This window comes from Acipenser ruthenus, chromosome 7 (assembly GCF_902713425.1).
Source record: "Acipenser ruthenus chromosome 7, fAciRut3.2 maternal haplotype, whole genome shotgun sequence".
Lineage (NCBI taxonomy): Eukaryota > Metazoa > Chordata > Actinopteri > Acipenseriformes > Acipenseridae > Acipenser > Acipenser ruthenus.
Window position 1 is genome coordinate 69,514,609 of NC_081195.1, and position 15,619 is coordinate 69,530,227.

At 48.9% G+C, this 15,619-nt stretch overlaps 1 protein-coding gene across 1 annotated transcript in view; it reads right to left on the minus strand.

The window, feature by feature from the left end:
* orc5 (origin recognition complex, subunit 5) overlaps positions 1–15,619 on the minus strand; it is a 61,799-nt gene that overhangs the window by 43,763 nt on the left and 2,417 nt on the right. Inside the window, exons 2-12 of the mRNA XM_059027775.1 lie at positions 15,423–15,552; positions 14,609–14,701; positions 13,346–13,546; positions 13,058–13,132; positions 11,370–11,481; positions 10,983–11,113; positions 6,777–6,825; positions 5,156–5,246; positions 4,818–4,867; positions 3,707–3,819; positions 908–955 (exon numbers count right to left, since the gene is read on the minus strand). Coding sequence (XP_058883758.1) covers positions 908–955; positions 3,707–3,819; positions 4,818–4,867; positions 5,156–5,246; positions 6,777–6,825; positions 10,983–11,113; positions 11,370–11,481; positions 13,058–13,132; positions 13,346–13,546; positions 14,609–14,701; positions 15,423–15,536 — 1,077 coding nt within the window. The 5' untranslated portion in view covers positions 15,537–15,552. The remainder of the gene's footprint in view (positions 1–907; positions 956–3,706; positions 3,820–4,817; positions 4,868–5,155; positions 5,247–6,776; positions 6,826–10,982; positions 11,114–11,369; positions 11,482–13,057; positions 13,133–13,345; positions 13,547–14,608; positions 14,702–15,422; positions 15,553–15,619) is intronic.

Below are 15,619 nucleotides of genomic sequence, written 5' to 3' on the forward strand. Positions count from 1 at the left end.
TACAGGGTCCCGTTCCGGTGCTAAAGGCTGCATTCAGCTAGCTCAAGTATTTCTGACATTTTAGTTCACACTTCATATATTTCAGACAGCTCCAAATGCAGTTAGCAGCAAGACCTTAAGAACTAGGGGTTCTTGGAATCCCTTGTGTAATTGTATGGTGCTGTGGCCAGCACCCCCTTGTAGTTGAGATGTGTATCTCAAGGGCTCTGCTCAGCCCATGTCCATACTCCTGGGTAATGATTTGGGAGTGGTGTTGCTGTTCCTTCAGGGAGTCACAGTAAGTGAGTATGCTCTTCACTCTGGCATGTATTAATATCACAGTGAGTATGCTCTTCACTCTGGCATGTATTAATATCACAGTAAGTGAGTATGCTCTTCACTCTGGCATGTATTAATATCACAGTGAGTATGCTCTTTACTCTGGCATGTATTAATATCACAGTAAGTGAGTATGCTCTTCACTCTGGCATGTATTATTATCACAGTGAGTATGCTCTTCACAGGCATGTATTAATATCACAGTAAGTGAGTATGCTCTTCACTCTGGCATGTATTAATATCACAGTTTTGGTGAGTGAAACAAATAACCAAATGCTTCAATTAATGCACCCTGCTAGAAGGCACTACCAGCTGCGAGTAAGAACCCCTTTGCATAGCAGTTTGATCTATACCACGTTTTACTCATCCCCACCGACACACAGTGGAGTGGAATAGACTGGACTGGAGGAGAGTAGAATGGAATTAAATACAATGGAATGGAATGGATTGCAATAATGGAGTGGAATGCAGCGGGTTGGGTTGGGTTGGGTTGGGTTGGGCTGGACTGCAGTACAATGGGGTGGCTGACCCTGCTACACAGTGGCTCTGATTTCACACCTGACCATCCTGTCTTGTAAATCATTCTTACCTTCTCGTGCTTTTTCAGGAAGTTTGTCTTCTTTATCTTCCCATGGTGCTGTAATGAAAAGAGGGAGCAAGAGAACCATTTCAAATGCAAAATAAATAAATAAAACGTGGTCTCCATACCCAGCTTTAAACTGTCCCACTAGTCACAACGCTCCACTATCGCTATCATCATCATCATCATCATCATCATCATCATCATCATCATCACAGGAATCTTCCCTTTAGCTGCAATAACTGGTCTCCAAGAATATTGACTTCTTACACTCCTTCAAAACACATGCACCAACAATCAAATCAGACCTTCAAATCACAATTATACACCAACTAGCTTCTGCCGTTGAGTAGTGATGCATTATTCAGAGCACAGAGATGAGAATCCTAGACTGCAGACTGGAAGTTTGGAGGCTCATCTGCATCTCAAGTGTATTTAATGATGAGAAATCAACTGCTCTGGAGCGTTCGATCTTCCTCTTCACGTTGGAATGATGAGAGCGGCTCTGGAGCGTTCGATCTTCCTCTTCACGTTGGAATGATGAGAGCGGCTCTGGAGCGTTCCATCTTCCTCTTCACGTTGGAATGATGAGAGCGGCTCTGGAGCGTTCGATCTTCCTCTTCACGTTGGAATGATGAGAGCGGCTCTGGAGCGTTCGATCTTCCTCTTCACGTTTGAATGATGAGAGCGGCTCTGGAGCGTTCGATCTTCCTCTTCACGTTTGAATGATGAGAGCGGGTCTGGAGCGTTCGATCTTCCTCTTCACGTTTGAATGATGAGAGCGGGTCTGGAGCGTTCGATCTTCCTCTTCACGTTTGAATGATGAGAGCGGCTCTGGAGCGTTCGATCTTCCTCTTCACGTTTGAATGATGAGAGCGGCTCTGGAGCGTTCGATCTTCCTCTTCACGTTTGAATGATGAGAGCGGCTCTGGAGCGTTCGATCTTCCTCTTCACGTTGGAATGATGAGAGCGGGTCTGGAGCGTTCGATCTTCCTCTTCACGTTTGAATGATGAGAGCGGCTCTGGAGCGTTCGATCTTCCTCTTCACGTTTGAATGATGAGAGCGGCTCTGGAGCGTTCGATCTTCCTCTTCACGTTTGAATGATGAGAGCGGGTCTGGAGCGTTCGATCTTCCTCTTCACGTTTGAATGATGAGAGCGGCTCTGGAGCGTTCGATCTTCCTCTTCACGTTGGAATGATGAGAGCGGCTCTGGAGCGTTCCATCTTCCTCTTCACGTTGGAATGATGAGAGCGGCTCTGGAGCGTTCCATCTTCCTCTTCACGTTGGAATGATGAGAGCGGCTCTGGAGCGTTCCATCTTCCTCTTCACGTTGGAATGATGAGAGCGGCTCTGGAGCGTTCGATCTTCCTCTTCACGTTGGAATGATGAGAGCGGCTCTGGAGCGTTCCATCTTCCTCTTCACGTTGGAATGATGAGAGCGGGTCTGGAGCGTTCCATCTTCCTCTTCACGTTGGAATGATGAGAGCGGGTCTGGAGCGTTCGATCTTCCTCTTCACGTTTGAATGATGAGAGCGGCTCTGGAGCGTTCGATCTTCCTCTTCACGTTTGAATGATGAGAGCGGCTCTGGAGCGTTCGATCTTCCTCTTCACGTTTGAGTGATGAGAGCGAGTCTGGAGCGTTCGATCTTCCTCTTCACGTTGGAATGATGAGAGCGGCTCTGGAGCGTTCGATCTTCCTCTTCACGTTGGAATGATGAGAGCGGCTCTGGAGCGTTCGATCTTCCTCTTCACGTTGGAATGATGAGAGCGGCTCTGGAGCGTTCGATCTTCCTCTTCACGTTGGAATGATGAGAGCGGCTCTGGAGCGTTCCATCTTCCTCTTCACGTTGGAATGATGAGAGCGGCTCTGGAGCGTTCCATCTTCCTCTTCACGTTGGAATGATGAGAGCGGCTCTGGAGCGTTCCATCTTCCTCTTCACGTTGGAATGATGAGAGCGGGTCTGGAGCGTTCCATCTTCCTCTTCACGTTGGAATGATGAGAGCGGGTCTGGAGCGTTCGATCTTCCTCTTCACGTTTGAATGATGAGAGCGGCTCTGGAGCGTTCCATCTTCCTCTTCACGTTGGAATGATGAGAGCGGCTCTGGAGCGTTCGATCTTCCTCTTCACGTTTGAGTGATGAGAGCGGCTCTGGAGCGTTCGATCTTCCTCTTCACGTTTGAATGATGAGAGCGGCTCTGGAGCGTTCGATCTTCCTCTTCACGTTGGAATGATGAGAGCGGGTCTGGAGCGTTCGAGCTTCCTCTTCACGTTGGAATGATGAGAGCGGCTCTGGAGCGTTCGATCTTCCTCTTCACGTTTGAATGATGAGAGCGGCTCTGGAGCGTTCGATCTTCCTCTTCATGTTACTGTTTTAATGCTTCTGTGTCAACGCTCCAGACCCGCTCTCATCATTCAAACGTGAAGAGGAAGATCGAACGCTCCAGACCCACTCTCATCATTAAACACATCTGAGATGCAGATGAGCCTCCAAATTTAAGACTTGCATTGCATAGCAGCTTGATCCATTCCTGGTTTCATTAGTAGTTTAACACACACCTGAGCTTGTTACCTATACACTGTAGCTCATCAAGCTCATAGTAAAACCTGGAAGGGATGAAACTGCTACGCAACAGTAGTCTTATTTCCAACCCTGTAAACCAATTAGGTTTATTCATCTTCTTCCACAAAATAATGGTGCAGATTGCATCATGGTGCCAAGGGACTGGATACATTTGGACGAAAGCGTCTTTGTAGCATCCCTCAAAGCTTGATCTGGTTGGACAGGTGGCTGGGCGGTGTGGCTTACCTTGAGGAAGAAGCGTTTGTCTGCACGGGCAGGGTTGAAGGAGGCCAGGTAGGCTGCTATCAGCAGGAACTTGGAGTAATAGGGCAGCTCCACATGAGCATGAGCAGAGAGACCTGCCAAAGAGAACCAGAGAGAACAGAGTACCTTCATTACAGCCTCCCAGCAAGAACTGAGCATGAGCAGAGAGACCTGCCAACGAGAACCAGAGAGAACAGAGTACCTTCACTACAGCCTCCCAGCAAGAACGCACCATGGCAAGGCAGCATTGGGCAGAGGAGTATGAGCAGAGACTGACACAAACACTTTAAGCGCTGGTACAAGCGAAAGGTGGGTTGTGTTAGGTATTGCTGTGGAAAGGGGGAGGGGGAGGGGTGTTCAGGCAGCAGATTACAGTGACAAATAGGTCGGCCAAGGTGTCCTCGGTTGACCGCACACCAGCGACCCCTGTAGTCTGGCCGGGCGCCTGCATCTGACTAAAATACTAAATAAAATAACCCCCCTCTCTATAATACGCATATAGTGAATCAACAATGTAACTTTCCGTGAATTAACCATGCATCAAGCACCGTGTAATCAACGCTGTATTATTAACAAACAAAAAAATAAAAAAAGGTAACATTCCCACTCGAGGATCATTTTAATCAGCAGTTTTTAAACTATAGCCTGGCTAAACGGCAGAGGGGAGTTCAGTTCGAAGCGACAGACAAGCAAACCAACAAGATGCAAGGAGGAGAGCGGGTTGGGAGAGTGGGAGAGGGAATGGGTTTGCCCCGGGTTCGGCTGCCGGAGCGGGGCTGAAGCGTCTCGACTCCCGGAGAAATATATATAATATTGAAATAACGTTATATTACATATTTGATAGCAGAAACAAAAACTGTATTCTACCTTAGAACAAATGAAGCTTGAGCATAGTGCAGAATCTCATGTATAAAAAGCCCACCTCATCATAAAGTACAAATTGTTTGGGGGGGGAGGTTCAGAAACAAGACTTCCTGCATCTAGATGCTCTACAGAAAATGCATTCCACCAAGAATCTCAAACAACATGAAGGTCACTTTAACCAATAAAATAACATGCTACCCTCCGGCAGCCAGGCCTGTGAGCATCTTACCTTTCAGGTGCAGCTCTCCCTCCTTCTGCTGCATCTCCTCCCACTGCGAACTGCAACACAGCAGAGTGACACTCGCATGATCAGGGAGGGTCACTAAAACACCAGCGCACACACGCGCACACCTAGATCAATACATCTATCAGAGAGAGTGACACTCGCATGATCAATACATCTATCAGTGCTACAAACTTAATTTCTATCACTTTCAACAGTTATTAACTGTTAGTTAAGTTATTAGTGGCAAAAGTTGTTCAGGCCTTTGTTGAAAGGTTTGTTTTCAAGACTCAAGTTTCTTTAGTTTTATTTATTTCGTGGCCCCCGGCCACACCCCCTCTCACCTGGAGATCTCCCGCAGGTAGACTGTCTGCATGGCCTTCTTCAGGTGAGGCTCAATGTTCCTCCACAGCCTGTGCGTGTCGCTCTCCTTCGCTGAAACACACCAGGGAGGGACAGAAACATTACAGACAGCGCTGGAATCCAGAGAGACATTATACCCAGCGCTGGAATACAGCTCTGACAGCTAGCCACACTACAGTACGTAGGGCAGCAGTGTGGAGTAGTGGTTATGGCTCTGGACTCTTGACCGGAGGGCCATGGGTTCAATCCCAGTTGGGGGACACTGCTGCTGTACCCTTGAGCAAGGTACTTTACCTAGATTGCTCCAGCAAAAAAAAAACTCAACTGTATAAATGGGTAATTATATGTAAAAATAATGCGATATCTTGTAACAATTGTAAGTCGCCCTGGATAAGGGAGTCTGCTAAGAAATAAATAATAATTATAATAATAATAATATAATAATAATAAGTACCTCCTCAAACCACATTGCCTCCCTCCCAGTCCCACAGCTGAACCCCCTGCTCTCAGCCGAACCCCCTGCTCTCAGGCGAACCCCCTGCTCTCAGGCCCTCAGCTGAACCCCCTGCTCTCAGCCCCTCAGCTGAACCCCCTGCTCTCAGCTGAACCACCTGCTCTCAGCCCCTCAGCTGACCCCCTGCTCTCAGCCGAACCCCCTGCTCTCAGACGAACCCCCTGCTCTCAGCCCCTCAGCTGAACCCCCTGCTCTCATTTGAACCCCCTGCTCTCAGCTGAACCCCCTGCTCTCAGCCCCTCAGCTGAACCCCCTACTCTCAGCCCCTCAGCTGAACCCCCTACTCTCAGCTGAACCCCCTGCTCTCAGCCCCTCAGCTGAACCCCCTACTCTCAGCCGAACCCCCTGCTCTCAGCCGAACCCCCTGCTCTCAGCCCCTCAGCTGAACCCCCTACTCTCAGCTGAACCCCCTGCTCTCAGCCCCTCAGCTGAACCCCCTACTCTCAGCCGAACCCCCTGCTCTCAGCCGAACCCCCTGCTCTCAGCCCCTCAGCTGAACCCCCTACTCTCAGCTGAACCCCCTGCTCTCAGCCCCTCAGCTGAACCCCCTGCTCTCAGCCCCTCAGCTGAACCCCCTGCTCTCAGCTGAACCCCCTGCTCTCAGTCCCTCAGCTGAACCCCCTGCTCTCAGCCGAACCCCCTGCTCTCAGCCGAACCCCCTGCTCTCAGCCCCTCAGCTGAACCCCCTGCTCTCAGCTGAACCCCCTACTCTCAGCTGAACCCCCTGCTCTCAGCTGAAACCCCTGCTCTCAGCTGAACCCCCTGCTCTCAGCCCCTCAGCTGAACCCCCTGCTCTCAGCTGAACCCCCTGCTCTCAGCCGAACCCCCTGCTCTCAGCCGAACCCCCTGCTCTAAGCCCCTCAGCTGAACCCCCTACTCTCAGCTGAACCCCCTGCTCTCAGCTGAACCCCCTGCTCTCAGCCCCTCAGCTGAACCCCCTGCTCTCAGCCGAACCCCCTGCTCTCAGCCCCTCAGCTGAACCCCCTGCTCTCAGCTGAACCCCCTGCTCTCAGCCCCTCAGCTGAACCCCCTGCTCTCAGCTGAACCCCCTGCTCTCAGCTGTAGCCGCTACTGCGATTGCAGCTTACCTTCTCCTTTTACCAGCGGCTCACAGAATTTGGTAAAATTGAGCGCAGCCTGTATCAAAAAAAAAAATTAAAAAAAGAAGAAAATTAGAAAAGGAAAAAGGGGATTAGACTCACCTCCCAGTCTGAAGTACAAGTACGGAATACACAGTATGAGAAGGCCATTGTGTTACAAAGTAGTCAACACATAGCACCCCCACACTGTACACCACGCTACAACAGCAAAGCACCCCCACACTGTACACCACGCTACAAAAACAGCGAAGCACCCCCACACTGTACACCACGCTACAAACAAACAGCAAAGCACCTCCACACTGTACACCACGCTACAAACAAACAGCAAAGCACCCCCACACTGTACACCACGCTACAAACAGCAAAGCACCCCCACACTGTACACCACGCTACAAATAAACAGCAAAGCACTCCCACACTGTACACCACGCTACAAACACAGCAAAGCACCCCCACACTGTACACCACACTACAAACAAACAGCAAAGCACCCCCACACTGTACACCACGCTGCAAACAAACAGCAAAGCACCCCCACACTGTACACCACGCTACAAACAAACAGCAAAGCACCCCCACACTGTACACCACGCTACAAATAAACAGCAAAGCACCCCCACACTGTACACCACGCTACAAACAAACAGCAAAGCACCCCCACACTGTACACCACGCTACAAACAAACAGCAAAGCACCCCCACACTGTACACCACGCTACAAACAAACAGCAAAGCACTCCCACACTGTACACCACGCTACAAATAAACAGCAAAGCACCCCCACACTGTACACCACGCTACAAACACAGCAAAGCACCCCCACACTGTACACCACGCTACAAACAGCAAAGCACCCCCACACTGTACACCACACTACAAACAAACAGCAAAGCACCCCCACACTGTACACCACACTACAAACAAACAGCAAAGCACCCCCACACTGTACACCACACTACAAACAAACAGCAAAGCACCCCAACACTGTACACCACGCTACAAACAAACAGCAAAGCACCCCCACACTGTACACCACGCTACAAACACAGCAAAGCACCCCCACACTGTACACCACACTACAAACAGCAAAGCACCCCCACACTGTACACCACACTACAAACAAACAGCAAAGCACCCCCACACTGTACACCACACTACAAACAAACAGCAAAGCACCCCCACACTGTACACCACACTACAAACAAACAGCAAAGCACCCCCACACTGTACACCACACTACAAACAGCAAAGCACCCCCACACTGTACACCACGCTACAAATAAACAGCATAGCACCCCCACACTGTACACCACGCTACAAACACAGCAAAGCACCCCCACACTGTACACCACACTACAAACAAACAGCAAAGCACCCCCACACTGTACACCACACTACAAACAAACAGCAAAGCACCCCCACACTGTACACCACACTACAAACAAACAGCAAAGCACCCCCACACTGTACACCACACTACAAACAAACAGCAAAGCACCCCCACACTGTACACCACGCTACAAATAAACAGCATAGCACCCCCACACTGTACACCACACTACAAACAAACAGCAAAGCACCCCCACACTGTACACCACGCTACAAATAAACAGCATAGCACCCCCACACTGTACACCACGCTACAAACAAACAGCAAAGCACCCCAACACTGTACACCACACTACAAACAGCAAAGCACCCCCACACTGTACACCACACTACAAACAAACAGCAAAGCACCCCCACACTGTACACCACGCTACAAATAAACAGCATAGCACCCCCACACTGTACACCACGCTACAAACAAACAGCAAAGCACCCCCACACTGTACACCACACTACAAACAAACAGCAAAGCACCCCCACACTGTACACCACACTACAAACAAACAGCAAAGCACCCCCACACTGTACACCACACTACAAACAGCAAAGCACCCCCACACTGTACACCACGCTACAAATAAACAGCATAGCACCCCCACACTGTACACCACGCTACAAACACAGCAAAGCACCCCCACACTGTACACCACACTACAAACAAACAGCAAAGCACCCCCACACTGTACACCACACTACAAACAAACAGCAAAGCACCCCCACACTGTACACCACACTACAAACAAACAGCAAAGCACCCCCACACTGTACACCACGCTACAAATAAACAGCATAGCACCCCCACACTGTACACCACACTACAAACAAACAGCAAAGCACCCCCACACTGTACACCACGCTACAAATAAACAGCATAGCACCCCCACACTGTACACCACGCTACAAACAAACAGCAAAGCACCCCAACACTGTACACCACACTACAAACAGCAAAGCACCCCCACACTGTACACCACACTACAAACAAACAGCAAAGCACCCCCACACTGTACACCACACTACAAACAAACAGCAAAGCACCCCAACACTGTACACCACGCTACAAACAAACAGCAAAGCACCCCCACACTGTACACCACGCTACAAACACAGCAAAGCACCCCCACACTGTACACCACACTACAAACAGCAAAGCACCCCCACACTGTACACCACACTACAAACAAACAGCAAAGCACCCCCACACTGTACACCACACTACAAACAGCAAAGCACCCCCACACTGTACACCACGCTACAAATAAACAGCATAGCACCCCCACACTGTACACCACGCTACAAACACAGCAAAGCACCCCCACACTGTACACCACACTACAAACAAACAGCAAAGCACCCCCACACTGTACACCACGCTACAAATAAACAGCAAAGCACCCCCACACTGTACACCACGCTACAAACAGCAAAGCACCCCCACACTGTACACCACGCTACAAATAAACAGCAAAGCACCCCCACACTGTACACCACGCTACAAACAGCAAAGCACCCCCACACTGTACACCACGCTACAAACAGCAAAGCACCCCCACACTGTACACCATGCTACAAACAAACAGCAAAGCACCCCCACACTGTACACCACGCTGCAAACAAACAGCAAAGCACCCCCACACTGTACACCACGCTACAAATAAACAGCAAAGCACCCCCACACTGTACACCACACTACAAACAAACAGCAAAGCACCCCCACACTGTACACCACGCTACAAACAAACAGCAAAGCACCCCCACACTGTACACCACGCTGCAAACAAACAGCAAAGCACCCCCACACTGTACACCACGCTACAAACAAACAGCAAAGCACCCCCACACTGTACACCACGCTACAAACAGCAAAGCACCCCCACACTGTACACCACACTACAAACAGCAAAGCACCCCCACACTGTACACCACGCTACAAACAAACAGCAAAGCACCCCCACACTGTACACCATGCTACAAACAAACAGCAAAGCACCCCCACACTGTACACCACGCTACAAACAAACAGCAAAGCACCCCCACACTGTACACCATGCTACAAACAAACAGCAAAGCACCCCCACACTGTACACCACGCTACAAACAAACAGCAAAGCACCCCCACACTGTACACCACGCTACAAACAAACAGCAAAGCACCCCCACACTGTACACCACGCTACAAACAGCAAAGCACCCCAACACTGTACACCACGCTACAAACAGCAAAGCACCCCCACACTGTACACCACGCTACAAACAGCAAAGCACCCCCACACTGTACACCACGCTACAAACAAACAGCAAAGCACCCCCACACTCCATGCTGGGGGGCTGGTAGGTGAAACAGCATCAGGAAGTGCTACAGAACCCACTACAGTGCTATAGCTTCCCATAGTAAAAGCATAGCAAAGTGTAATAAAGCATAGTGAATGCATAGGGAAGCACTGTAAAGCCCAGAGAGGTATGGTAAAGCATATATTGCATAACAGTTTCACCCATTCCAGGTTTTAATAGGAGCTTCGTTAGCCCCACTATACCAGTAAAAAGCTCAGTGACTTATTAAACTTGGAAAAAATAAACAGAAATGGATCAAATTCCTATACAGAGTCTTATTTCCATCCCTGTCAAAACACAAAACCCACTAATATTCCAACCCATAATAAACTAGGGTAAATGCACAGTACAGTCAGCACCGCCTGATCGGGATCCTGGGAATCAGGATTGCTGCTTCAATGGGACACAACTCTGGGAGATTGCAGATTGACTGTGGGAAGCAGCAGTGTCGGAGAGCAGTGCACGTCTCACCAGATGTCTGAGCTCCTTCAGGTCTCGGCAGACGGAGTAGAAGACGCCCAGCAGGATGTTGATGTAGGAGGCGTACAGGTCTGCAGAGTACTCTGGGTGGTGATCGAGAGACAGGATCTGCTGCAGCTCAGCTGCACGAGGAAATCAAAGACCAGAGAGAGGGGTCAGGACAAGGGATCTCTATACAGAAACAACCGAGACAGAGAGAGAGAGAGAGAGAGAGAGAGAGAGAGAGAGACGAGTCAGACAAGGGATCTCTATACAGTAACAACAAAGAGAGAGAGAGAGAGACGAGTCAGACAAGGGATCTCTATACAGTAACAGCAGACAGAGAGAGAGACGAGTCAGACAAGGGATCTCGCCCTGCTCCTGCTGATCCTGCCTCACCTTTGCTGTAGTCCGGGAAGCAGATGATCAGGGGCTCAAAGCAGCCGGTGTTCGGACGGAACTTCTCCCAGACGATTTCGCTGAGGAAGATGACCGTCACGTTCCCTCCCACCTGTCAGCATTGAAAAAAAAAGAAGAAAGAAAAACTGGAAAATTGTATTTAAATAAGGGTTATGAAAGTTCATGTACAGAGGGTGTGGACCACAATAACAAGCCACTGGTCTGGCTAAAACCGGTATGTGGCAAAGTGAACAGGACAAGTCTGAAAGTACATGGGGTGATAGAGATGACTTTGCATAATATCTGTTATAACCATGGGGTGATACAGTTAGAGCTGTAGCTATTCAGGAGATTCAAGAGGACATCCTTCACTCCTGTTCCTGAAAGAATAACCCCCAGTGCAGGTAGATCTCACACCCCTCTTCTGTAACTGTTTAACACTAGTCCCAGTGCAGGTAGATCTCACACCCCTCTTCTGTAACTGTTTAAAACTAGTCCCAGTGCAGGTAGATCTCACATCCCTCTTCTGTAACTGTTTAAAACTAGTCCCAGTGCAGGTAGATCTCACACCCCTCTTCTGTAACTGTTTAAAACTAGTCCCAGTGCAGGTAGATCTCACACCCCTCTTCTGTAACTGTTTAACACTAGTCCCAGTGCAGGTAGATCTCACACCCCTCTTCTGTAACTGTTTAACACTAGTCCCAGTGCAGGTAGATCTCACATCCCTCTTCTGTAACTGTTTGAAACTAGTCCCAGTGCAGGTAGATCTCACACCCCTCTTCTGTAACTGTTTAACACTAGTCCCAGTGCAGGTAGATCTCACACCCCTCTTCTGTAACTGTTTAACACTAGTCCCAGTGCAGGTAGATCTCACATCCCTCTTCTGTAACTGTTTGAAACTAGTCCCAGTGCAGGTAGATCTCACACCCCTCTTCTGTAACTGTTTAACACTAGTCCCAGTGCAGGTAGATCTCACACCCCTCTTCTGTAACTGTTTGAAACTAGTCCCAGTGCAGGTAGATCTCACACCCCCCTTCTGTAACTGTTTAAAACTAGTCCCAGTGCAGGTAGATCTCACACCCCTCTTCTGTAACTGTTTAAAACTAGCTGGCTAGTAGATTTAGAGCGGTGCATTTCTATATTTCCAATAATCAGTGGAGGCTAGTGTTTGATAAATGTACGCTTTAATAAATAACTTTGATTGACTTTACTCACTGTTGTCAAGTATTATTAACATGGATTAATTAAAAGTAAAATGATTATAAAGTCGTCCACATCCTTCCACAGGCATGCATACATACATACATAGCTGGTGTGAGTGGAATAGACTGACATGGGGTTGGCACACAGGAGGCTACATGAAGGGAAGCAGTCAGATCAATCAGAATGAAAATGGCCTGAATGAATACTGAACAACAGTGAGCATCCAAACGAACTGCGGGTTGGAGGGGCTGGCTGCTGCAGCCACACATGAATGACACGGTTCTGAACTGCGGGTTGGAGGGGCTGGCTGCTGTAGCCACACATGAATGACACGGTTCTGAACTGCGGGTTGGAGGGTCTGGCTGCTGTAGCCACACATGAATGACACGGTTCTGAACTGCGGGTTGGAGGGGCTGGCTGCTGCAGCCACACATGAATGACACGGTTCTGCACTCATGCCTGCGTGTGCGTATTTTCACCCCTACCAGCTCCTGCAGTCGAAGGAATCCAGACAGCAGATTGGCATCCATGTCTCTCAACGCCTCGGCTCGGTCCAGCACCTGGAGAGAGCAAACAGCAGGGTCAGAGAGTCCAATCAGAGTGGAGAGAGAGCAAACAGCAGGGTTAGAGAGTCCAATCAGAGTGGAGAGAGCAAACAGCAGGGTTAGAGAGTGTGTTGGAGTAGCTCAGTGGTTATAGACAGCGCTGGGCTGCAGTGTGTTGGAGTAGCTCAGTGGTTATAGACAGCGCTGGTAATATTCTGCTGTACTCACAATGTAGGTGGTGCTCTTCTGCTGCTGCAGGTCAGCCAGCTGTCTGTAGAGCCGAATGAAATCATTGAAGGAATCGCAGCGAGTGTGAGAGGAGAACTCGTTGTCTGGGGAGGGGCTGTGAGCGCACAGCTGGTTCAGGATGTGTTCAAAGAGCAGGCGAGACGTGAAACACTCCACACAGTTCAGCAGCGCGTGAGGGAGCTGGGGAGAGAGAGAGAGAGAGAGAGAGAGAGAGAGAGAGACTCAGACACACACAACACAGGGATGCACATAACACTCCCATTGCACAGCAGTTTCATCCTTGCCTACTTTCACTAGGAGTTTAAGACACAGCTGAGCCTGTTACCTATTCACACTGGCTCATCAAGCTGGTAGTAAAGAATGAGTGAGACTGCTGTGCAATAGGAGTCTCACTTCCAACCCTTATGTTCTTGAAATGTAAGTATTGCTGTAAGAACCTTAGGAACCAGTCTTCCAAATTCTGTGAAACACTTTTGGTTTCAAGTCCCTCCACTGGTCATTAAACCCCCTTGAAATTTGAATTTTTTCTATTTGTACCAAGTTTAGGCAATAATAACTTGTGTGGGGGGGCTCTAAAAAATCACCCAAAGATATGTTTGGATAGATGTTAATGAGATCTACAAGCATCAGGCAAAATACGTCAGTATCCGGGGATATTTAATTTTTGGTAGATTTTTGAAGTTGCATTTGTCATGCATTTGAGCATTGATTACGGCCACTTTGGTGAGGTTAAAGTACCACATAGTTCTATCCAAACTGGCTATTTCTTTTCTGGTTGAGTTGGCGTGGAATGACCCATTTTCAATTATTATTCTGTCCAAAAACATGAATTGAAAAGGTGTCTCCACATGTTACAGGGAGCTGACAGAGAGAGACTGGAGCAGCTAGCAGACTGGATGTGAACACGTTAGAACACAGGGTTGGGGTGAATTCCAGTTCCATTTCAAATTCAAATTCCCTTTCAATCAATTCCAACACATCGCTGATCAAAATTGCAATTAGCAGGATTCTGTTAAAATGAGCTTCTCACAGTGGCAACAAATTACTTCAGTTGAACAACCACAACAATCGCTGTGTCTCTAGAACATGAATTCCAATTCCAATCCCTGCCAAGGAAACTCAGCTGGACTTGGAACTGAAAATCAGGCCTGGACTCGAACCCTGGTGAGGTGAGGCGAGCACGCACCACTGACTGTCACTGCAAACTACTTATTAAGCATGATTTCAAAACCACATTTCTACCTGGAGCTCGCGAAGCAGCGTCTGCGTGACGAAGGTCTTCCCGGTGGCTGCATGTCCATAGATGAACACAGAGGGGTAGCTGTACTGCTGGGGCTGCAGAGAAACACACAATACAAACCAGAGAGGTAGCTGCACTGCTGCAGAGAAATACACAATACAAACCAGAGAGGTAGCTGCACTGCTGCAGAGAAACACACAATACAAACCAGAGAGGTAGCTGCACTGCTGCAGAGAAACACACAATACAAACCAGAGAGGTAGCTGCACTGCTGCAGAGAAACACACAATACAAACCAGAGAGGTAGCTGCACTGCTGCAGAGAAACACACAAACAAACAGCAACATGCACCATCCTGCTTGCACATTCTCAAAACTGAAAGGGGTGTACTTTGGTTGACCTGGGTAGAATATGGACTTGCACCTGTTTAATAAATAAACTAATGAAGAATTAAACATCATTCATAGCAGAGAGAAGCCAGCACACTCCCTTAGATCTCAGGAGCGAGAGAAAGGAGAGGAGCCCATCAAGCCCTACAGAAGGGGGAGTCAATGAAAATGCTTTACTGTTAAGACAATGACTGTTTTTACTGATAAGATTATCAGACTGTTTTTGGTCATGGGTCTATCCTAATGCACAGAAATGTGATCATGAAAAAGTCCTGCCTGCAGTGTGATATTGGTGACTTATCCACTGCAACTGACAATACATTCTCCTGGAATAGCCAGACTTGTTGCTTGAGAAGATAAAAGCTCTTCGGTACTGAGCATCTCATTGGAGAGGGGGTTTCAAAGGGGTAAAGGAAGGCGTGTTTACCTCCCCGAATATCGACAGCAGCATGGACACCTGGGATTCCCGGCACACCAGCTTCTCCTCGACACGCCGGAGCTCCGACTCCGAGTATCCGGGGTGCTGGATCAGGGCAGGCATTCTCCGAGGACAGCCGCTGCAGGGGCACAAAGCATTACATCACCACCAAGAAGGACCCCATGCCAAGCACACTGGGACGAGAG